At 36.1% G+C, this 24,688-nt stretch overlaps 1 protein-coding gene across 3 annotated transcripts; it reads right to left on the bottom strand.

Moving 5' to 3' along the window:
* Nucleotides 1–1,161: 1,161 nt before the first annotated feature.
* LOC128860195 (arylsulfatase B) lies at nucleotides 1,162–23,975 on the bottom strand. 3 transcript variants are annotated; one of them, XM_054097512.1, is made up of 7 exons: nucleotides 23,817–23,975; nucleotides 11,599–11,948; nucleotides 7,733–7,892; nucleotides 7,204–7,430; nucleotides 6,829–7,090; nucleotides 2,252–2,409; nucleotides 1,162–2,180 (listed from the first exon to the last, which is right to left on the bottom strand). In XM_054097512.1, exons 2-7 carry the CDS (start codon nucleotides 11,839–11,841, stop codon nucleotides 1,338–1,340), a joined length of 1,893 nt encoding a protein of 630 aa, XP_053953487.1. In that variant the 5' UTR covers nucleotides 11,842–11,948; nucleotides 23,817–23,975; the 3' UTR covers nucleotides 1,162–1,337. The 3 variants fall into 3 exon arrangements, with proteins under 3 accessions (XP_053953487.1, XP_053953486.1, XP_053953488.1); XM_054097511.1 differs by lacking the exon at nucleotides 23,817–23,975 and adding an exon at nucleotides 23,646–23,735; XM_054097513.1 differs by lacking the exon at nucleotides 23,817–23,975 and adding an exon at nucleotides 23,291–23,383.
* Between the last annotated feature and the right edge of the window lie 713 nt (nucleotides 23,976–24,688).

Genomic DNA, 24,688 nt, shown 5'->3' with positions numbered 1-24,688 from the left:
AATGGACTATTTGGCATGTTTCGGGGATTGGAAAAATCGTTGGCACAAGTGTATTTCATCGAGAGGGGATTATTTAGAAGGGGATAAAATTGATTTACAAGAATAAATAAAGATTTTTCAATTTACAACCAAATTAATCTTACTTTTTGCCCACGACGAAAAAAATGTCATGCAGTCATTATATGGAGAAATTGAGCTGCAACATCAAAGGAAAAAATTATCAGAAATGAACCACACGGGAGATGAGAAATGGTACATCATTATGAGGTAAAGAAGGGATTTGGGTGTCTCCAGGAGAAATGACAAAGCCGAGAGTCAAGTCGGATCTTCATCCAAAGAAGATCATGTTATGTGTTTGGTGGGACTGGGAGTTCATGGTACACTGCGAAATTAATGAAAAAGGATGCCCAGCTACACCGCGTGAATGAGGCTATTCCACTAAAAATACACTCAACAAGGTCAAACTCACACTACTTCACGACAACGCCAGGCTCCATGTTGCACAAGTCGTAACAGCCGCACTCAAAGAACTCAAATGGCAGGTACTTCAGCATCCATCGTATTCTGCGAATCTTTCACCGACCGATCATCATCTGTTTCCTTTCCCTGCAAACCATATGAAAGGCATAGCCTTCGCTAATAAAGAGGTCCTTAAAAACTGGATTAACAACTTCTTTGACACCAGACCAAGCGATTTTCGGCGGTACGGCATCAGCAAATTCGTCGAGAGGTGGGAAGAGGTTGCAAACAGCAAAGCCGAATATACAACTGATTAACTTATTGAAATAGTTATTGTTTTTTGTTTAAATAAAAGTCCTCATTAAAAACGCTACAAACTTATTCCCCAACCTAATAAATAAAAAAAATCAAATAAAATATTTATTAGTGACGCTTACACCTTTTTTGGGCATTTGGCCAAGCTCCTGCTCCTGCTGCAAGATTTTGGTTTGGAATAATTTTTTTTATTTAGTGTGGAAATTTATGATTTTGCCCATTACGCGCTCCATACTGTAGCTGTCTATTTCCTAAGCGTCAAATATGATTGACGTACGACACCATTTGCAAAAATTATAAATTTTCCGGTAGGCTGATTAATTTTGCGTCGCCTTTTAGTGATCATTTAATGAGAAAATTATTTAATATTTGCCTTTTATTTTTAATACTTTATTTATTTACCAATGGCAAGCTCTAAGTTCTTATATAATAGTTCCTATATAATATAATACATTTTTTTTATAACTAGGAAGTATTAATTAAATAATAATTAAAAGCAGTAAACATTTTTTGAAGCTGGGAGTTTAAAAATTAAGTTTCACTTAGCTCGGTTTGAACTCCCACTACGTGCTGAGCTCCGCCAGTATTCCGCGCCAAGCACTCGCTATTACATTAACCACCGCAGTTATCACCATTACGCCGCCTACGTGAATATCCCACCGTAGGCTAGCCGCCGACTTCTCTGCCCACCATTCCCAAACGCCACCGTGCAATGCCGGATCGCAACGTGGGTCACTAAACGCCTGCCGTACACTCGCCATCGCACCCTGCCTAAACTGCTCGACCTCTTGTGCCAACAATTGCACCTGCAGTGGATAGAGTTTAGCCAAATTGTAACGCTCGCAGGGATCTTTCTCGATATCGAAGAAACAAGGCTCTAATAACGGTTCACAGCGATACACTGCCTCTGTGTAATTCGCCAAATTATCAGGGCAGTTGTGTGTTGCTTGAGTGCGCAACTCTTCCACCTTCTCCACGCTAAGCGCTTCACTACCGAGCACGTGGTGCACCTCTGATGAAAGCACCTGTTGTGCATAATACGCTGCAGTGGGGTCTTGTTCGTTTGCGGGCAAATCACCCAACCAGCCATCGTAGAGGCCATCAAAACTCGTGCCATTCACATACTTGAGATTGCCACGCGTAAAGGCGCTATAGCCGACATACTCGTCCAGCACGTGAATAAGACGTCGAGGTTGTGCGGCGCCGTTTTCACTGAGCACACGCCACAAATCGACACCATCCAGTTGCAATTCGGCCGGAAGTGTTATGTCAGCAGCACTAGCTAATGTGGGCAGCCAATCGATGGCGTGCACTACTTGATTGGAAACGTAACTCTGTTGCTGCAACAGCGGACTCCAAATGAGGCCAGCCGAGCGTAGGGCGCCCTCCCAAGGTGATTCTTTTTGCTGTGCGTGTGGAGAAGCAAATTAAGAGTTAATTGATGTAGAAGAGGTATAATTTTCTTGAAGTTACTTACGCCGCGAAAAGGATAATTAGAGCCCGCATTGGAGTGTATACCCAGCGTAGGGGCACCATTGTCTGAGTATAGCAGGACTATTGAGTTGTTGAGCATGCCTTTGTTGGAGAGAGTACGCATTACGCGGCCAACGCTGTCATCCAAGCGCGAGACCATCGCTAGGTAATGTAGATAAAGTAATATGAGTTGGTAAATCGTAAAAGCGGGCGAAAATTCAAATAGGGAGACTGAAAAGGTGCTTAAAATTAGTTTGGTAGACTAATCCTTATTTAGTTTTCAAGAAAGAAATTCATTTTTTTATTATTTATTTTGTGCAAATAGCTTGTAATTATTTGATGGTCGATCTTTTATCTGCTGCGCGAAGCTACGACTAGTAACAGGCCGCTCAACTTCAATTATTTCTGTGATTTTATCGACATTATTGACATTTTCTTTAACATCAAAAACGCTTGAATGGTATCGACGACCCCAAAATTGCACGTAATTAGCTGTTACTGTATCGGCACCATAAACACCATTCCGCCTTTTCGCCTTTATCAAAGAAAAACTATAAACTGTACCGAATTTTCTCTTTATTGACTTCCATTGTTAACACCCTGTAACTCACAACTGAATGGACTAAACAAAAAACAGCAAACGAATTTTTTTAGTGTGAAATGTCACCTTGACAACGAGCATGAACTCTAAAATGTTTAATCGATATGTTGGTTCCGATTTTTTCTCGCGCTTCGGAACAACAGATGGTCTTTATGAGCAATATTTTCCGCACTGAAATTCACATTGAAACCAAGTAAACCTTCAAAGATCTGCTTTACATGTCACCAGCAGAAAGGTGCTAGCGTATCCTCTGTCCGAGTCGTCTAAACTTTCCGTTATAGTCAGAAAATATTTTTTTTTTTCATTTCATCAGTGAAATCAGCTCATCCTTCAAATTTGCCTATTCTCTGCTTTGCGTTGACGACCTTAAAATATTTGCAGCCAACACAGATTTATGTGAGTCAGTCAATCTGCAATCCGACACAAACAGAAAAAGTGGACGCTTAATAGCAATAAATGCTTTCACGTAACTTGTAGTACTAAATTGTTCAATAAGTTTTGCGGTTCGATAAGAGATGGCGTTGCTACTAGCCAACATTTTGTGTGTGTTATGTTGGTATAATCTTCATACGACCGTATCTTAAGTTTTATATCAATCTCTCAATTTATACTTTGTAATCAAACCATTTAGTATCGACGTGCCACAGTATTTCCTATTGGCTTGTTCGGAAAGTAATTTCGTTTTTTTTTTGTGCTGAAAATGAAAGACGATCTTCGTATAATGAATAAATATTTACTTAAATTATATATTGGCCATTCTGATCCAACATCTTTTGCCATCTTTCCGGTAGCGGCATGATTCCACGCTCATAAAATGTTTGGTCTTTGCTGGCAAAAAACTGATCCAGGTGATTTTTGACGTGTTCATTTGAGGTAAAGATTCAATCGTCCAAAAAATTTTGCAGTGACCGGAACAAATAATAATCCGAAGGGGCCAGGTCTGAAGAATATGTGGCAGTACATCCCATCCAAGCTATAAAAGTTTTGGCGAGTGACCAAACTTGTATGGGGTCTCGCATTATCTTGGTGGAACTTACACCTTTTTTGTTGAAGTGCAACATTTAGTTTGTCCAACTGATGACAGTAGACTTCCGAATTAATTGTTGTGTTATCCGGTAAAAGCTCAAAAAAAGTGGCTCCTTTAAAATCTCACCAAACAGACAGCATCACCTTTTCTTGCTGTATATTGTTTTTGAAATGCTTTGAGCCGGCTCATCTTTTCTGCTCCATGATCTCTTGCGCTTGACATTGTTATATACAACCCATTTTTCGTCCCCAGTAATGATGCGCTTCAAAAATTGATCATTTTCGTGACGTTTGAGGAGTGAAGCACAGACGTCAACGCGACGACACAAATTTCTTGACGTGAGGACATGGTAAACTCATATATTGAGCTTCGAGGTTAAACTCATACTGTTCATAAACAGTTGAATTCGATAAATTTAACCTCTCATCGATCTCACGTGTTGTTATTCGCCGGTTTGCAATAATTAATATCTTTATCGCGTCTTGATCAGCTTCAACCGGCCTTCCAGAACGTGGTGCATCTTTGACATCAAAATTGCCGGAATGAAATTTTGCAAGCCAGTTATGGCATTGGCGTATTGTCAACACATCTTCTCCGTAATTTCTCTCTGGCTTGAACAGCATTTTTTTTACCTTTTGTATAGTAAAAAAGTAAAACGAAAATGCTGTTTATTGCGCTCCATATTTAAAAGGGCACCGACCAAAAACTACTGCGTAAAATCAATTGAACTTATTCACACACAAGCCTTGCTATATCAGCTGTCAAAACATATAATGACAATGCGACTTATGTGTGAAGTTAGCTGTGAAAAAATACAATTAAATCCTCTGTCGGGAAAAAAAGAAATTACTTTCCGAAAAACCCAATACAACGGAAAGAGTCAAGTATCGTGCAGCGATTGAATTTTTATTTTTGGAATGTTTTAAAGCAACGTAAATCTATGAACGAATGTTTGAAGTGCATACGGACTTTTCGATCCACGTCAAGTACGTCCAAAACAGCAACAACATTAGAAATCGCAGATAAAATACAGGAAATCCTATTGGAAAATCGAGTGACAAAGATTTAGTAGAAACCCTAGATATCTCATTGGGCAGTGTGAGCAATATATTAAAGTATTGGGTTTCAGAAGGTGGTAGCCGTAGCTGAATGGGTTGGTGCGTGACTACCATTCACGAGTGCCTAGATTCATACATATATCCGTGCTTGAACATCAAATAAGAGAAACATTTTTTTCCAATAGCGGTCGCCTCTCGGCAGACAATGGCAAATCTGCGGATGCCATGAAAAAGTTTCTCATAAAAAACCAACTGCCATTCGGAGTCGGCTTAAAACCGTAGTTCCCCTTTTTCGAGAAAAACATCAAATCGCATATCACAAATAGGAAGAAAAGCTCGGCCAAATATCTAACAGAAGTGTAGGCGCCAACTATTTATTTACTTTTTTGTCATTGGGTTTTGGAAAGCTGTGGATGCCGCATTCGTTAATAATGAAACAAAAACACATTCGAATGCGAATGTCTCAGAAACATTTCAGAACACTCGAATAAAGTGGATTTTGTATACCGATTCTTTGCAATGGATGAGACTTAGGTGTATCACCATGATCCTAAATCAAAACAGGCGGTTAAAGAGTGGTGTGAAACTGGCTCTTCGGCTCCGAAACGAGTTCGTGTCCAGAAATCGGCAAAGAAAAGGAAAGGTTTTGGTTTGTGGATTACTTGCAAACTGGTAAAACAATAGATTCTGAATATTATTGTAACCTTTTAGACCAAATGAAGGAAAAAATTCGTAAAAAAATAAACAGTTTGCAAACGAAAAAAATTCCTTTTCATCAGGGCAATGCACGGTCTCATAAGATGATTTTGACGATGGCTGAAATCCATGAATTAGGGATCCAATTGTTGGAGCATCTCCTGCATTCACAAGATTTGGCCCCTGCCGATTTCCATCTGTTTGCAGACCTAAACAAATTCATGCGTGGAAAATGTTTTTCATCAAATGATGGGGTCTTAACAGCTGTGGAAGCGTATTTTGCAACCTTTCAGATTCTCACTTCAGGGGTTAGGGATAGTCAAAATTAAATGAACAAAATTGGGGTTTCTTCCCATTTTGTTAAAGTATAATATTTTAAAAAGATTATGTGAAAATTTGAAACGTATCCGACAAATACTTTTCGAGTTATTCAACAATTAACAAAGGACGAACGGGCGCTCCGGAGCCGATAGCAAAACTTTAAATGCGTTTTTCTCAAAACTATGTTTTTTGAATTGGTAAGTAACAGTGATCAATTAAAAATCACTTCTTAGATTTCAATAAAATTTATACTGCTTTTGAAAAACAAAATGAAGCTACAAGCTTCCTCCTTCTGGAGAAGCAGGCTCCACACAAACAGGGATAACTTTTACTATTATTAATTTTTTGTTTTGAAATTTTGCTAAAGTCAAGTCGAAATATGAGGTATTAATGCTATATTTTTATTTTTGTAAATTAAGCAAATTACTAGCAAAAAACAATAAAAAAAAAATTGAAAATTATATTTTTTTTCGGGCCTCTGACTACCTCTAACCGCTTAAGGGATAGAATTCATTAATTGGAATCTCGTTGCAACAAGTGTATAGATATTCAGGGAGACTATACTGAATAATAAATGCATTTTAAACCATAAACCAATGTGTTTTTATATCGCACTGACAAACTTATTGAACAACCAGTATCTTAGCTCATGCATTTAATATTTGTATCAATTTTGAGATTGATTCACACTTAGATTACTTTAGTGTGAGCTGTGTAGTCTGTAAGAATATTTTGTACTCCAAGAACTGAAACAAAAAAATACATAAATATCTACGCATTACAGTTATTACTGATTTAAGCTGGCCTTTCATACTGCTATAAACTCTGTGAACTAAGTAATTTTTTAACAACTTTAGTCTTTTCATCCTCCCACCCACCTGCATACGTGCGCCTCTTTTCATCACTGATGTGCAAAAACTTTTCCACCTCTTCTTCCGGCGCCTGCATTGGATTGTTTTCATTGCCGGTATGCACGGCCAAGTGGCTCATTAGCAGAAACAAAGGCTTTGCCGCCGCATCATGTTGGTAGATAACACGTTCCGCTTCCTGGGTGAAAATATCAGTCGCATAAAGGCCATCCGCCTCAGGCCATGGCGACAAGTCGCGACGGAAATCCAAGCCGGCCGTGTAATTACGATCCTTAAAGTGAAATCAACAGTCAAAGTTAATTAAAAAAATGAAATTAAAATTTCAGCGTATGAAGTGGTCAATACGCGCAATTAAAATTTAATTTACTACAGTTTCTAACTCACCAGCATATGCATTGTGTGATTGTAGTAATCTATGTAGCCCGAATAGTAGCCGAAATGATGGTCGAAACCACGCAATGTAGGCGTCAACTCTTTGCGCCAGAAACCTAAATGCCATTTACCAATTAAATTCGTTGCATAGCCGGCATCGCGTAGTATTTCGGGCAGCAAACGTTCGCTGAGTGGCAGGCCCCATGGTTGATCGTTAATAATGACAGATTGTTGCATACCTAAAAGGCGCGCAGTGTTTGCCGTGGCAAGGAAGAGAATTTGAGGTGACAAAAAAATTAAATAAAAAACGAAAAAAAAATTCCAAAGCAACAAAATGTGTATGTATTTGTGCAAAAATGAAAAAAACTCCGATGAAATGAAATAAAAAAACTGTCACTGTATTGGCTCTTAATTAAACGTATTTCGTATGAGCTCTCCTCGTTAAGCCACTTCAATTAATCCATTCACAGTCTCATTTAGCGCATACATAGTTCATATGTATGAGTGAGCATTTACTATGTGTGATCACTAACATACGCACCTGTGTGTATGGGATATTTGCCCGTGAGCAGCGCCGCACGTGATGGTGTGCATAGATTTGGCACATAGTGGCGGTTCAGTATGATGCCATTGTAGGCGAGCGCATCAATGTTCGGCGTTAATATCTGATTCGAACCGTGGAAGCTGACATCGTTAAACCCCTGAAAAGGGAGAAAACATAGAGCCCATGGCGAGTGATTATGCATATGCACGTGTGTGTGTGAATGTGAGCGACTGAACGATTCTTGATGTGTTTTTTTTTGTGTTTTGTCTTTTGATTAGTGGCAGTGATGGGTACATTAAAGTGCCACTAGCATTGTGTGCTTTAGAATAGCAAATCTGGGTGTTTGTAAATTGCAAGCTCTTTTAATTAATGGATTTATGGGGATTTTTCACTTGACTGAAACGCTTATGCAAAGGAAGTAGTTAGCAGGAAATCTTTAAATGCAAATGATTAAAAGTGGCTAAACAATTCGCAAATTGAAGGCACTATCAGCTGGCAACTAATAGCATCCTTGTTAAGTGATACTTATTTTATTTAGTAAATAGTTTTAAAGGTGAGCAAGAAGAAGGAGTTGCAAGTAAATTTAGTTAGAAAAACTGTATAGGCTTAAGGGTTTAGGGGTAGACAGAGGCCCGAAAAATGATGATTTTCAATAATTGTTTTGCTATTCAGTTGCTTTATTTTACAAAAATAAAAACATAGCATTAATACCTCAAATTTGGACTTGATTTAGCAAAAATTCAAAAAAAAATTAATAATTTGAAAAGTTATCGCTGTTTATGTGGAGCCCGTTTCGCCAGAAGTCCCTTGCGGTGATCATCACAAGTCCTTGGAGATTCATCTAAAATCAATTGGACAAGAGAAATTAGTTATACTTTCAGAAAATGCAAAACAAAAAATCCAATTTTTTGAAAATTCTGACTATCCCTAACCCCTTAAAAGGCAAAAGTATGTATTCCATAAATTGTTGGCTACACCGTGCACATATTATCACACATGAGCGAGGCCTACATCCACATACAATTTATATTTATATTCTGAAAGTAGGCCTAAAAGGGCTACCTGTGACTGGCCGTTTTTCTAAATAAATTCCTTTGCGTTTTTAGATACGAAATTCCTCTGAGTAAAATATGATAGTATTCCAATGCAAAATTGCCTTTTCAATGCAAATATAATAAAATCAAATTTGTCGAAATATTTTATTGAAACTCTTTTATTAAAAAAAGAAGAACAAATTATCTGCTCTTCTGTGCTCAAAGAAATAATAGAAGCGCGACGAATTACCAAGTTTTAACCCTTTGGGGACCGAGCCGCTCGACGGGCGAGAGTCGCTGAGGACGAGAGGTATTGGATTGCGTAGTAAAGAAAATAAATACTTCGAACGTTATGAAAACTAAGGCTTTACTTAACACAAGAAAAATGTTTCATATTAGGTTAGAGAAAAAGAAATGTCGTATTTGTGATCGAAACTTGACGTTATTTAACGTACTTAGAATTATCCGATTCAAGTCAAATATGCCCCGTTTTGTTCGCCATTTAGAAGGCAACTTCATTATCCCGTCTTTATAATCGACCACGATCGTTTTCGCTTGGCGTTGTCGTACGGGATCCACTTTTCATCGCCAGTCACCATCCTCTTCAAAAATGGGTCAAGTTCGTTCCGTTTTAGCAGAGAATCGCAAGCGTTGATTCGGTCCAAGAGATTTTTTTCCGTCAACACGTGTGGCACCCAAACATCCAGCTTTTTTTGGAATACAATCTTCTGCAAATGGTTCCAAGCGGTTTTGTGGTCTACACCTAGTTCCTGACTAATCGAGCGATTGCTCACATGGCGGTCTCTTTGGATAATTTCAAACGATTTTACCAGTCTCTACGACGATTGGCCTACCAGTACGGGGTGCATCTTCGACATCTACTACACCAGAAAGAAATCGATCGAACCAACGCTGTGCTGTGCGAATCGTTACAGTATCAGGCCCATAAACTTCTCAAATTTTTGCCGCCGCCTTCGTTGCATTTTTACCTCTAAGGTAGTAAAAACGTAAAATATGACGAATTTCTTGCTTGGTGGACTCCATCTTTGACGCGCTATAACTTAAGACTGAAACGTACGATCACAACACTGTCAAATAGACACTTATAGTACAGATTGTCGTCTTCAAATCGCCGTTTAATGTTACCCGATGCAATAAGTACAAAGCAGGATATGTTTAAATGTCGCGCTCAATTGACAAAATACGACATTTCTTTTTTCCAACCCAATAAAATCAAAAAATTATTATAAACAAATAAATTGAAAAAAAAAAAACAAAAAGATGTTTGGTTGTATTTATGTACGAGTATACGATTTTATATTCCGGCATTGTGTGGTATCGCTCAAATTGTCGAAGCAATGCCGTCATCTTCCGTCTTATTAGATTCAAAGCAATATTCGTCAGAACTGTCACTACCTAAAGAATCATCTCTACATCGCTTAGCCATTGTGTGTAGGATAAAATATATAAAAAGCTTGCTGGTTCCTCTGGCAGAGACCCTGAGAGACTGAATCGAAGAACTGAAATTCGTTCTGATTCTACCGTCGTCTCACTTCGAAGTTGACATTATAAGGAAGATAATGTCTTTGAATGAAAACGTGACTCTTTTACTATACCTATGCGTTTATTATCGCTCAGAACGACAGACGTCGCGAGCTGTGTAGCTACGAACTAATTTGGACGGCTATATGCCGACACGCGTCCGGAACGGTAAAACGACTTGGGTGGCTGTATGCCGACCTTCGTCCCTAAAGTGCTAACTATATTTTTTGTACAACTACTTTTTTTATTTTTTATTTTTATTTTTGTTATCATAAAAGTATAGCCGATTCTACAACATAAACCATATAACTCAGAGCATCAAACTTTGCGCGAAATTCATAAAAATTAAACAACAAGCATTGAAATCTCCAACTTTTTATTCAAAATTTTAAAAAAATGCTGGAACGCAGCTTATAGCCCATTCAATATTAGTACAACAAAGTGGCAGTTTCAAATGACTGAAATTTCTCGTTTATTTTAGACAATTTTTTTTTGCGCTGCAGTATTCAGTACTTTCCCCCATATAAAAGGCGTCCGAAATTGTGCCTTAAATTTTAAAAATTTGTATAACAATTTTTTTAAATTCGTTAAGCTTCCGTAAATTTTGTTCACACTATAGTTTGGAGCTTGGACTTACACGGTTTTGTTGCAGACATCTTTATATTTTGATAAAAACAAGAAAAAAATTAAATACAAAACAGAAAAAAAAAATTGTTAAAACTTGGTAATCGATCGCGCTCCTATTATTTTAAACACAGGTGTACTTACCTATGTACTTATATAAGTACATAATAGGCGGCCACTGTAGCCGAACAGGTTGATGTGTGACTACCATTCGGAAGTGCGTAGGTTCGTATCTCCCTGCGTGCAAAACCTGAATGAGTATACTATAAATGACAGAACAATTTTTTTCTGAGTAAGTTTCCGCCATTTAAAAGCTTGTCATAAAAAACCATCTGCGCTTTGGAGGCGGTACAAAACTGTAGGTGTCCCCATTTGTAGGAAAGCATCAAAATACAACCCACAAACAATTTTTTTATATTTTTAAATTTTGTAATATTTTAAACAATTTTTAAATTTCATTAATAATGTTGATTAAAAAAATACTGCTAAGTTCCTTTAACATTTCCCATTCAGAAATGGAAATTCCACTCAGTCAATCCAGTAACAAAACAGCTGTTCACAAACATTCGTTTCTGCTTGCAATTTTAATACTCGTACAGCACTAATACATTAGCGCCGCAGAGAGAGGTTGAGTACGTCAAGTACAGTTAAAGTAAAACTCACCATATCATCTATTAACATGATTATTATGTTTGGCTTTGCGTTGATTTGCTGTTGGTTTTGTTGCTGCTGCTGTATTGTGGGTTGTGTTGGTTGCTGTTGTTGTTTTTCATTCATTGCTTCCGAATTAATTGGTGTAACTGCAGCCACGTGATGCCTCTGATTGAGCAATGCCGGCAATAAAACGAGCAACGACAACAAATAGGGGCCAACGAAACTTCGTTGGCGACCAACTAGGTGTTGCATTTTGCGTTGTTTTTTTTGCTTTTGGTTTTTGCGCTTCTCAGTTTTCAGGTATGTTGAGTTTTATTTGTTGTGCTGCGTTCATTTAAATGATTGTGACGCTTTTTAATCTGTAACGGGAAAACGAGTTAAGGACCTATTATTCACAAAGTTTTTGAATAAAAATGAACGATTTGGACATATTTTATATTTTATATTTTATATATATATATATCTATATTTCTATTTTCTATTTTCTATTTTATATTTTATATTTTATATTTTATATTTTATATTTTATATTTTATATTTTATATTTTATATTTTATATTTTATATTTTATATTTTATATTTTATATTTTATATTTTATATTTTATATTTTATATTTTATATTTTATATTTTATATTTTATATTTTACATTTTATATTTTATATTTTATATTTTATATTTTATATTTTATATTTTATATTTTATATTTTATATTTTATATTTTATATTTTATATTTTATATTTTATATTTTATATTTTATATTTTATATTTTATATTTTATATTTTATATTTTATATTTTATATTTTATATTTTATATTTTATATTTTCTATTTTCTATTTTATATTTTATATTTTATATTTTATATTTTATATTTTATATTTTATATTTTATATTTTATATTTTATATTTTATATTTTATATTTTATATTTTATATTTTATATTTTATATTTTATATTTTATATTTTGTATTTTATATTTTATATTTTATATTTTATATTTTATATTTTATATTTTATATTTTATATTTTATATTTTATATTTTATATTTTATATTTTATATTTTATATTTTATATTTTATATTATATTTTATATTTTATATTTTATATTTTATATTTTCTATTTTGTATTTTATATTTTATATTTTATATTTTATACTTTATATTTTATATTTTATATTTTATATTTTATATTTTATATTTTATATTTTATATTTTATATTTTATATTTTATATTTTATATTTTATATTTTATATTTTATATTTTATATTTTATATTTTACATTTTATATTTTCTATTTTATATTTTATATTTTCTGTTTTGTGTTATAAATTGTACATTTTTTTTTAATTTTACATTTCATATTCCATAATTATATTTAATTGTTAAAATATGTAAAAAGAGGTAAAATAAACAAAAAAAATGCATTTGACATACATTTTCAAGTGTTTTGAGAATAAAGAATTTGCACTCATATCACACCTGGGAAAACGAAAACGAGAAATGCCAAAAATAAATAATACAGTGTTCGGCACTCGAAGTGTAACCAACTTCATAGCGCTCACGCACCTGATGCGCGGCCATTACTCGTCACAATGAAACGTCATGGAGGTGGTCATCAAAAGACTGCAACGTCACTTGAAACGGTTCAAAAAGTGAAGAAGTGACTTGAGTGAAATCTCCGTCGAAGTGCCAATCAAATGGCGAAAGAACTGAAAATGTCTGACAGTAGCATCCGCCGCATACTGAAAAATGATCACAAATTCAAGCCTTACAAGACCCAAAAGGCGCATGATCTCACATCAAAACAGCAACAAGTCAGATTTGAGAGAGCGAAGGAGTTGCTTCGCTTGACCGAAGGCGGTCAATTTCCGAACATTGTGTTTTCTGACGAGAAAATTTTTCAAATTGAACAATTCGTAAACTCCCAAAACGCTAGAGTTCATTTGACCGACTATTCATACGAGAATTTGAGTCATCAATTGGCCACCAGGGGGCCGCCACGGGTAATTGTTTGGGCCGCTGTAACCAAAGCTCGACTGAATCAAGAATGGCTAAATAACAATGTTCCGAATTTCATAACATCCACACAATGGCTCTCAAATTCACCAGACACGAATCCGATGGATTATTATCTTTGAGTCATTTTGGAGGGTAAGGTCCGAACTAAAATATTCACCAGTTTCGAGGTGCTGAAAAAAGCCATTGTGCGCGAGTGAGCCAAAATACCTGCAAGTCAGATTCGGGTAGTTTACGATTCGTTTCTGAACCGGCTCAAGGCCATAGTCAAGCCAAAAGGTCGACATATCGAGCGTAGGTAAGTTAATTCCTAATTTTCACTTATTTTCACACATTTTTTACTTTGAATTGAATAAAAGTAATTTTCCAAACTAAATTTATAGACTTTTTAATTGGTTGGTTCGAGTGCCGGACCCTGTATATAAGCTAAAACATCTTGGGTATTTTGATATTTAATATTTGTATGTAGATCTGTGTAGTTGAATTATCCGGTACGAAAAGCAATGCGAGATAACTTATACGCACTGTTGAGCAGGTAATAACCTTTTTGTGCTTGCTTTTTGTACGTTTACGTATGTATGTGTGTAGAACAGAAAGTTGTTCATGAATTTTTGGCTTTTACGAATTTATTAATAAACCTTCTCATTTATTGTTTTGCCATCACTTGAAATTCGTTTTACTATTAACATGTTTACATATTTGCTTTTTCTTTTATATTTTCATTCATACATTTTTTTTCAGCTATCTAGTTATTTATAACCAGCTATAATTTTTGTATTGTAATCTGTTATCTTTATAATATAGTACTACTCGCAATATTTCTATTTTTGCTTTTCTTTGCTGATAATAAAATCAAATCACAGTACACCCGTGATTTTCTTCATTTTACTGGCAATAACTTAGAAGGGTTCAGGTTGGCGAACTCGCTGACCAATTGGCGAACTGCAAATCTACGCCCCTTAACTTAAACCAATTATCGATAAAGATTTTGCAATTAGACACATCAGTGACTTCGTATACAAAACACACAGGGAGATCGTTGTCACAGCCTCGATGCTTGCAAAACCACTAAGGCCTCTTATCAAGCTGAAGAGAAGGCTGTTATGATCGCTAGTTGGGTGGATCACGACGCACAATCTTTAGCGCAACATATGATTCCATAGACATCATTGACAACAATTTATGTGGCAGTTGTTGGGAGGATGATGAAATTTCAGACCAATTTGTCTGCTTTTTCTGAAAAATTATAGAGAACGGAGCAGCTATCCTTGAATGTGTCAACTTAGTTTTAAAGAAGTTAACCTAGATGAGCCGACAGGCAGAAATAAATAATTATTTAATATTAGAAGTGGCCACAAATTGCACAAAAATTCGTTCACAGGCCTGTTTTATTGTTTTGTGTAACGGCCATGTAGAGGCCACCCACATTCCCATGTCAGTCTTGCCGAGTACACCTGATTTATATGCGACGTAGTTAGTTTAGTAGCATTCAATTTAATTTTAAAGGAAATGTTGAATGCTACGACAATAAAAGCAACTCAGTTAGAAGACATCTTTGGAAAGCTATGAATGCTCTAGGAATCATAGATATGAATTTTATAGAGGTATCGAGTTCTCATATGCGAGAATAATGAATCGAATCTTTGATCTTCAAGTAACAACCTACATCTCACGGGTCCCAAATAATCTACTGAAGATTATTCGCAGCTATCTAAGCAATCCTGTGTTCTTATATGAAACCCGAGAACGTTGCAAGACTAAAAAATAACAGCAGGTGCGGCCCGAAGGTCAATACTCGGATCTGAACTTTGGAATATAAACTACGATAAAATCTTTCGAATAGAGATGCCTGAGGATGTGCATTTAGTGGAATACGCAGATGACATTGCCGCTGTAATAATCGCTCGAAGCCAAAAGGAAGGTAAATCGGGGTGATGATCCGAGCTCAGAGATGGCTAGAGGACCACGGATTAAAATGGGCCACGGAGAAAACAGAGCTAATTCTTTTAACTAACAGACATACCCCTTTAGAAGTAGATATACAACTTCTCAGCCACTTTATCGACAAAAAGGATAGTCAAATTCCTATTAGTGCAATTAGATACAAGACTAACTTACTTACTCCGAACAAAACCATCATAGTCTTGTTCAAGAGAAAACGGAAATAGGATGGACTTAGTCTTCCAACATTGAAAGGTGTGACACTTGGTCTCTCTAGGAGTAATTTTGGATAAGAATCTGACTTGGGAGACACACTTTTCACTGAAGGTGAATCGCGCATTAAGGATCTTTCAGCAATGCCGCAGAGCCTTTGGTAAAACCTGAGGTCTGACACCTGCTGTGGTCCTATGGATATACACAGCACTTATCAGACCAATCGTCACTTACGCCTCTGTATTTATTCATTATTTTTCTGTTAGTGTAATAATTAAATAAATCTATTTCCGCCCTGAAACTATTTTTATTTAACGCTTTATTACGAGTAATTCATGTACTAGTTATTAAAGCTCTGTGACAAGCATCAACTAAATGATTTCGAAAGTGTGCCGCTTGCCTCTGCAATGTAGGAAAATTTGGTCAGATATCATCATTTTATATATCATCATCAGATATCCAAATCTTTTATTTTGAAAATGCCTTACTAACCTTTAAAATGAATGCAATTAAAAAGTGACAACCTTATTTTACGTCTGCAATATTGAGACTCACACTTAGATATGGCTCTATTACATTAACATTAACATTGCCACGGCATTACATTAACTATGTTAATTGTTATGTTAACGGCTGTTATTATGTTAGACATAACAGATTAACTCCATGAGCCATATATTTAAATTTATTGTAAGTAAAAAGTGCAGATTTTGCTATAAGTACACACACATACATACCTAACTGTGTATTAGATAAGGTTAGTACAATTATTTTAATGCTATATTATTTGGTACAACTCCGTACTCATTACAGCCGGTTTCTGTTAAGACATTTTATGAGACTTCGTACAACATTAATTTTACTTTATATGTTGAACGAGCGATGCAAATATTACGAAGTGAAGTTATTGTAGAAAAGTGTGGAATCAGAGAAATGATTTCCAAAATAATTATTATACAGGGTGGGTCATATAGAATGTGCTTTTTGAACCACCTATTTTTTTGAGAATGGTAACACAAATGACATGTCAAATGGGTTCATAATTTACTTAAAGGTTTGACATTTACGAAATGGGACGCTATACGCTTGAACAAAATTTCGCTCAATGGGCAGAAAATCGGTCGACCGAAGATGAGCATTTACACCGAAAAACCATCTTTTCTGATGAAGCTCATTTTCACATCGGCGGCTACGTCAATAAGCAAAATTGTCGGATTTGGGGCCCAGAAAATCCTCACGTTACTGTAGAGAAGCAAATTAATCCACAACGAGTCACTGTTTGGTGCGGTTTTTGGTCTGGCGGCATCATCGGGCCATTTTTTTTCGAAAATGAGCGAGGAGCCGCGGTTACAGTAAATGGCGAGCGTTACCGTGACATGCTCAACGAGTTGTTTCCAAAAATTGAAGAGGATGACATGGACATCATTTGGTTTCAACAGGACGGTGCAACTTGTCACACTGCCAAAGTTACACTCGAACTTTTGGCTACCGTTTTTGAGAACCGAATAATCGGCCAAAATTCCGATATCAATTGGCCGCCTCGGAGCTGTGACTTAAGCCCGTTGGACTATTTTTTGTGGGGAGCCGTTAAGGACAAATGCTATGCGAACCATCCAGCGACGATTGATGCTTTAAAACACGAAATCGAAGTTGCCATTAATGAAATTGGAGCCCAAACAATCGAAAATGTGCTTAAAAATTGGGTTGATCGAATGGCCTACTGTAAAGCCAGTCGTGGCAGTCATTTGAACGATATTATTTTTCATTCATAAATGACAATGTTCAATCTTCAAAATAAAAAAAAAATTTGAAAAAATAATGATTAGTTTTTTTTTTATAGCCGATTCGAAAAGCAAATTTTACATGGCCCACCCTATATTTATTCATTATTCCATATACTTGAATGCCTGCTGCCAGGGCTTGAATATGCGCAGTGACTGTTAAATTAAGTAACAAAGTGTAGGTTAAGTATCATATCGTCCCCTTGGTATCAAAATAGCCTATACATTTTTTGATGTTTTGAGAAAATGAATTTCAAACTTTTTGTCGAAAGTAGCTCTCACTCAAATCTCGTTATGTCTGTAAATATTTATTATATTTTGAGTGACGTTTTGACCCACTTTGTGGAATTAGAATTTGAAAAAATTTTGACCACATATAAAATCGACGATGGAGAATCCAAAAATTCAATAAAAAAATAATAGCCTATGAGCACATTGTTATACTAAGGGGACGATATCTATGTGCCCTATTCGTGAAAAACTTTAAATCATCTTGCATAAATTTGTATGATTTACATTTACAATTTTTAATGATATCAAAGGCGGCACACATTTTGAAGCAAAACGAATCTATACCGCAACCTCACGTCACGTTTTCGAGCCAAAGTGCAATCGGAGTAGAAATGGAGTTCAATGGGACTAATATGGGACTGATATACTATGGGTTTGGGTACATGCCTAGTTGACATAACGCTTTTGTAAAATAATGTTGACTTCGTTAAGTAAACTAATTTCGTCTGAGCTATTCTTTTTTTTTTGTTAAAAATAAAGCTTTAATGTTTTTTTTTGCATTATAATGAAATGATTGGACACTTTTTTGTATTGTTAAGAAATTAAATTTAAAAAAGAAATAAAATATCTGCATACTCTGATTTTCCATTTTCCCAAAATATTATGAAATATAGAATATTTCACAAAAAAATCGTTGCTGTATTAAATAAGGTGTGAGTGACGGTAGCTTCGGGCTGTTCTAAATTTACAGAGACTCAGAAGCTCCTTCCAGTAGCTCTTCTATCACGACAACGTACCAGCTCACGCCTCAGCTGTTGTGGGTGCAAAATTAATAGAAATATCACACATCCCCCCTGTTCTCCAGTCCAGGCATGGCTTCATTCCTTTGATATTTGAAGAAGTGGCTGGCGGGAAAAAGATTTTATTCAAACGTGTGGCAAAGCAATGCCAAACAACGGTGGCCCTAGTCATAGCAAAAGAATACTGTTTAGTAGGGTTGTCCCTCTGCGGCATCGATCTGGACTGATGCAATGAACATCAATAGCTACGCCAATAAACTAATAGCTCTCTATCGGCTGAGCGCTTTGCGGACTATCTGCGGCTTCCGCACTATTTCTGACGACCCATCGTTCGTCATTGCAGGACTAATCCCAGTTGACATTCGGGTTGGCTATGGGACTCGACGAAAGGGCAATGCGTAAAGAAATCGCTAAAGAAGAAAGGCGTCGCTCCATCGCTCACTGGCAGGACCGGTGGAATAGGTCACTCAAGGGTAATGCACGCATGAGCTAATACCCTCCCTCCCAACGTGCTTAGAAAGGAACAGCGCGGGGAAATAAACTATCGCCTAACTCGATTCCTTTGAGGGCGCGGGGTGTTTGGAAAATACCCCCACAGATTTGGCCGTGATAGTTCACCAAACTGCCCAAGCTTCACGGAGAGTTAAGATGATGTTCAACATGACTTGTTCCAATGCCGACGCTAAGCTTCCGAAACCTCTAAAATTTAAACGGAGAAAGTATTATGGGTTTCATGCTGAAATCAGCTAATAACTGGAAGATAATCTACGCGCGTGTAACACAGATTCATAACGATCGAAGACGCTCAGAGTTTCGCAGTCTAATATCTGACCCACAGTTTATTTTATCCCATTACAATGTCGCTTCGTCTTTATTAAAAAACATTTTAGTTATCAGGCTGGGGTTCAAGGCTACGCCGCGCCGTAATTAATGTGATTCGATCGATTTGTCTTCTATTCTGGCCAAGTGAATGGCAAGTCAAATAATTACTTAATATGGGGTTAGCATATCAACGCTTTGGTATTGAAATCTTATGTTTTTATTATCTAATTAATCTTACGAACCGCCAATATGCAACCTATATGCAAATTTATTTGAATAGAGCAAACAATTGTTATAAGCAAATCATGAGAAAATTCTTAGCCATAGCAAAATATAAATTTCGTGACGCCACTAATCACGATAAGTGCGACGAGTATTTGCTGGTAGAAAAGTATGGACCCGCCACTGTAATCCGCCCATTCAGCAAGTGACCTTGGCTATGTAGCAGCTGAATGCCTTGTACAAATAACCCAATTGTGGGAAGAGGCTGATTATATGCAGGCTTAAATACTCACACACACACACACATACACTCGTATATGTACCATATGAAATGTGTATGCGTGTGTGTGAGTGGTTGAACGCTCGCGCGCTTGATGTATGAGCGTGACATGGCAAACATGCATGCAAAGTCCAGGTGGACAAGTAGCAGCAAAAGTATCGAAAAGACAAGTGACTATGCGTGTAAATATGTAAGCACACACTAGCACCACTGTGATCAAATTCGTAGTACGTAAGAATGTAATTGAAATGTTGGCTGTTGTTAAACTTCTAAAAAGAGTAAACAAAGAATAGTAAATGTTCTTCCTCAATTCTTTGGAAAATTACCAAGCCAAAAGAGTGGCAGAGATACCGGTCTAGTACTCGTAGCTGAGCAATCACACTGTTCGGCCGGCAGCTCAAGGTTAAGGCTATGGCTAAAGAACTTTAAGCCGCGCAAGCGACAGTTTGAATCGATCGCAAGAGTCCAGTTATAGCTGCTGAAGATGCAATTAAATGAAAGTGAGCAGAGTCGTTAAGGAGAACTAATTGCGTGCATACGAATGTTTGATATGTGTGTATGTAGGTATATAAATGTGTAATTTTATTCACTGCTTGCGAGAGTTGACTTTTTCATTCCTAGAATTTTTTTTATAATTTGTTTGTTTTTGTCATCAAGTCTCAGAACAAATTTACTGTTAAACAGGTAGAATTAATTTATGGAAAAAATACTTGTTACAACTCGTTGAGTGCTTAATCGACTCCATCTCGTACTTGGCTGCAAAAAATCTCGTATTTATTTATTCTGTTTTGAAAGTGCCCTAAGGAAATTTGCAACTTCAGTTTATTTACTAATTTGTTGTACGAGGGCGGTTCAATAATTACCCGTTTTTGAAGGCAGAGGCCGTTTCTAAGGGAAGTTGGTGTTAGCATCGTGAGCTGAAATCTATCAAACAACGGCAAAATAAATTTCTGACTGGTTGATAGGTTAAGATTAGGAAGGATTTGGATTTGGCAGCTATTCGAGTAAGACGTGTTTCGAAATTTTCGCTATCATTCGGTAATTCGCTTTTTATTATCGGATGGTAAAAAATGGGAGGAGATAAAAGCAAAGTTGGATGCTGTCTATAGCCACAGTTAGATATCTGTTCAACGAATTTAAACATGGGCCAACATCCATTTTGGATGAGGAGCCACTAGGACGCCCGGCAGATGTGCTTACCGAGAAATCATTCAAAACGTCCACTACATGATTCTCGCTGATCGACGAACGAAAGTGCGCGAAGTAACAGAGTGCGTAGGTGTCTCGACCGGAACGGCAGTTAATATTTTACAAGGTAAGTTGGCGATCAAAAATTGTCGGGCCAATGGGTGCCGCGATGGCTCACGATGGACAACAAACGGATGCAGCTGTTAACTTCGAAGCAGTGTTTGGAGCAATTTAAGCGAGATCCGAAGGAGAGATGCGTTGATGAAACCTGGATACATCATTATATACCAGAAACTAAGCAAGACTCTGCTTCAAAGAAGACGAAGGCAGCCCCATCGGCCGGAAAGTTCATGGCGGCGATTTTTTGGTATGCGGTCGTCGTCATCTTCATGAATGTTGTAAAAGAAGGAAGAACGATCACTGGACAATACTACAGTGAAATATTGCACTGCATCGACAAAAAATTGAATGAGATACGGCCGAATTTGGTGAAAAAGAAGGTGCTGTTCCATCACGAGAACGCACCAGCCCATTCAACCGGAGTTGCCGCCGCCAAACTGCATGAATTGCTGCCGCATTCTCCGTATTTACCCGATCTGTCTCCCTACGACTTTTATCTGTTCCCTAATATCAAGAAATGGCTCGCGGGGAAAAAATTTAGTTCAAACGAGGAACGAGGCGTATTTTGGAGAGTTCGGCAAAACCTATTTTTTGGAGAGGCTAAAAAAATGGGCGGAGCATTGGTAGAAGTGTATCTTTCTAAAAGGGGGCTGTGTTGAAAAATAAACATGTTTTTTGTTTTTTTTAAATGATGTCTTCATTTCTAACACGGGTACTTATTGAACCTCCTTCATATATTAATAATATAATTGTTTCATAAAGTATGTAACACTTTTTATGCGGGCTAGCGTTTCTTGACGCGCTTCAGATGTTTCCCAACAATTGTTAAAACAACATTATCCACATTTTCTTTATTATCAAAAATGCCTGAACGGAATGGACGAAACCAAAATTGCACGTAATTAGCTGTTACAGTATCGGCACCCTCTTTCATTCATCTTTTCATTGTTAACACCCTGTAACTCACAACTGAATGGAACAAACAAAAACAGTAAAATAATTTGTTTGTGTGAAATGTCACCCTGACAACGAGCATAAACTGAAAAATGCTTGATCATTACTTTACGAGATATCGATCACTACAGCCATTACCGAGAAAACAACGAATTTCTTTTTCCCGAACTAATATTTTTATTATTTTTATTATATTACACAGGCCTACGTGTTTTATGCCTTTTTACCACTTTTATTTTAACTAACTTTCTTGTTTATCCAAGATTCAGTAGAAACTTTGGTGCCATTTTTAAGCGAATTGCCGAAGAGGTAAGGACATAAGGTCCTCGCCTTATTTGAAATCGTGTTTTTTGGGTATTTCTTTAAAAGCGTGTAAATCAGAAACGAAAAAAGACTTTTTATTTTTGTTTTGAGTATTTTATTTTCTGATCCAATATTAAAATAAAAATGTTTTTTTGACCATACGAGGTTCGTTCAAAAAGTTGTCAGCCTTCAAAAAATAGTCTTCACATGAACAATGGACACAGTTATAGCCGGCTCTACTTAACCGATTTTGATGAAATTAAATTTAAATGAGGGAGAACTGATGTCGTTATCGTGTGAACTTCTATAATTCGGAAAAAAAACTTTTTAGTATTTTTTCGGATCTTTAAAGTCAAAAAAGGGTTAAACGGTTTTTCATCTTTGTATGTGCGCCATTTTGTCAATATTTTTTTAAGATCGTAGTTCAGATGATATAACCACTTATTCCTATAGGGTGATTAATTTTGTGCCACCTTGTATATTAATGGAAATTCGGGAATTCATTTTCAAAGTTTGAACTTTTACACATTTTGTTAATTTGGCTGTTACAATCAACTTTCAAAATTTATATTTACATCAACCTAGTTAGCGAAACATTTCTACAATTCATTGACTAAAAAAGAAACAAAAAAAAAAAATATTAATAATAAATAAATAATCAAATTTTAAATACCGGCTTCCAAATTGTTATAAAAAGCAAAACAATATAACCCAAACAATTGTGTTTCGTTGGGCATTCGCACAAACTCGAGACATTTTTTTTCCTTAATATTTATATTTAAAAAAGTGTGCGCATAAGAAAAGTAAGAGCTGAATATATTCCTACCAAGAGAGAAAAAAAGTCTATTGCTCGAACTTTCAAACTCGATTAGCGATTAAATTACGCTTTTGAATATAAACGAGAGTACAAAAAAAGTTAATTAATTATTCAATATTTACTAAATTTTGCTTTACTTCTAACAATCACTTAAATATGTTTTTTTTTCTTTCAAAGGCATAAAATATAGGCGAATCCCCGTTTCAGTAAACACTTTAATAGAGCATAAAATGCACTAAAATATCTGCAGGTATACAGATATAAATATGTACGCATGTATACGGCACCAGCACTTCACAATTTAAAAATCAAAAAACTTTTAAACGGCAAACTCCGTTTAAATAATTTTAACTTCTATTTATACCGAATTATTATCCACAACTGATCCTTCTCATTCCAATTCCTCGCGACGACTAAACTGAACACCGAACACCAGTCTGACGAATTGCAATCGCATCTACAATATTTTAACTGTTTTAGTCGCCGCAAAGCAAATAACCAGCCAATATATTAGCACAGTAACAACAAACCGTACCTACATGCGTACATATACAAGTACATGTAAAAGCCGACGATCGCTGACGTTTATGCTAATACAACCACATTATTGTTGTTATCATTTTTTGTTGTTGTTTAATTATTGCTTGTGTGTGCAATCATTTAATTTTTTTACTAATATATAATATCCGAAAAGCTTTTTCAGCCGCATTAACTGGGTAGTTACTATAATACAATTGTTTTAAATACGCCTGCAAACCAAGTTCTTATATTCGCTACCTTTGCTACAATCGCAAGCTAACTCTTTACGTTATACTCGTACTTATACATTTATAATAGTACGAGTATGTGTGTATTACTGAGCGGAGGCAGAAGCAATGAGCTTCATTCATCATTTTCATGCTTAAGCATTTGCCTACTAAATTACAATCAAATATGTGTGTATTAGTGGGAGCGTTGTAATTTGCGAAAATCTAAACAACGACGACGTCGACGTCGACATCGACATCGACATCGACATCGACATCGACTTCAACTTCAACTTCAATTTCAATTTCCGCGCTGCTAAAATCAAAATTTGTTGTTATAGATAGAAAACAATGTTTGGTGTGAAGAGATCGCCAGACAACAGAGCAGCATTCATGGATTTCATTGGGGAAGTGTTGGCAGTCATTGAGAGAGAGCAGAAAGAGAGAAAGTAATCTCAATAAATATTACAATGTGGTAGGTTGAGGGTGAAAATGATGTATGTAAGTGCCAGTGTTGTTGGCATTGCAAATATATGGAGCGATTGGTTTTAAAAACACTGATACACTTAGACTAAGGGTAATTTTCTCTGTGCATGATTTATTTATTTCGTAATAAGTGGAACACTAATAGAAAATAGGCTAATAGACGCCTCTAAAGTTA

This window comes from Anastrepha ludens, chromosome 4 (assembly GCF_028408465.1).
Source record: "Anastrepha ludens isolate Willacy chromosome 4, idAnaLude1.1, whole genome shotgun sequence".
NCBI classification, from domain to species: Eukaryota; Metazoa; Arthropoda; class Insecta; order Diptera; family Tephritidae; genus Anastrepha; species Anastrepha ludens.
The sequence above is the reverse complement of the archived record's forward strand: the minus strand, read 5'-3'. Positions and strand labels throughout refer to the sequence as shown.

Coding starts and splice junctions, on each gene's coding strand:
- LOC128860195 (XM_054097512.1), bottom strand. CDS start 11,841: ATGCAACACCTAGTTGGTCGCCAACGAAGTTTCGTTGGCCCCTATTTG. Junction 2,410..6,828: donor AAAGAGGCGCACGTATGCAG/GTGGGTGGGAGG, acceptor TACATTACCTAG/CGATGGTCTCGCGCTTGGAT. Junction 2,181..2,251: donor CTAATTATCCTTTTCGCGGC/GTAAGTAACTTC, acceptor CCACACGCACAG/CAAAAAGAATCACCTTGGGA.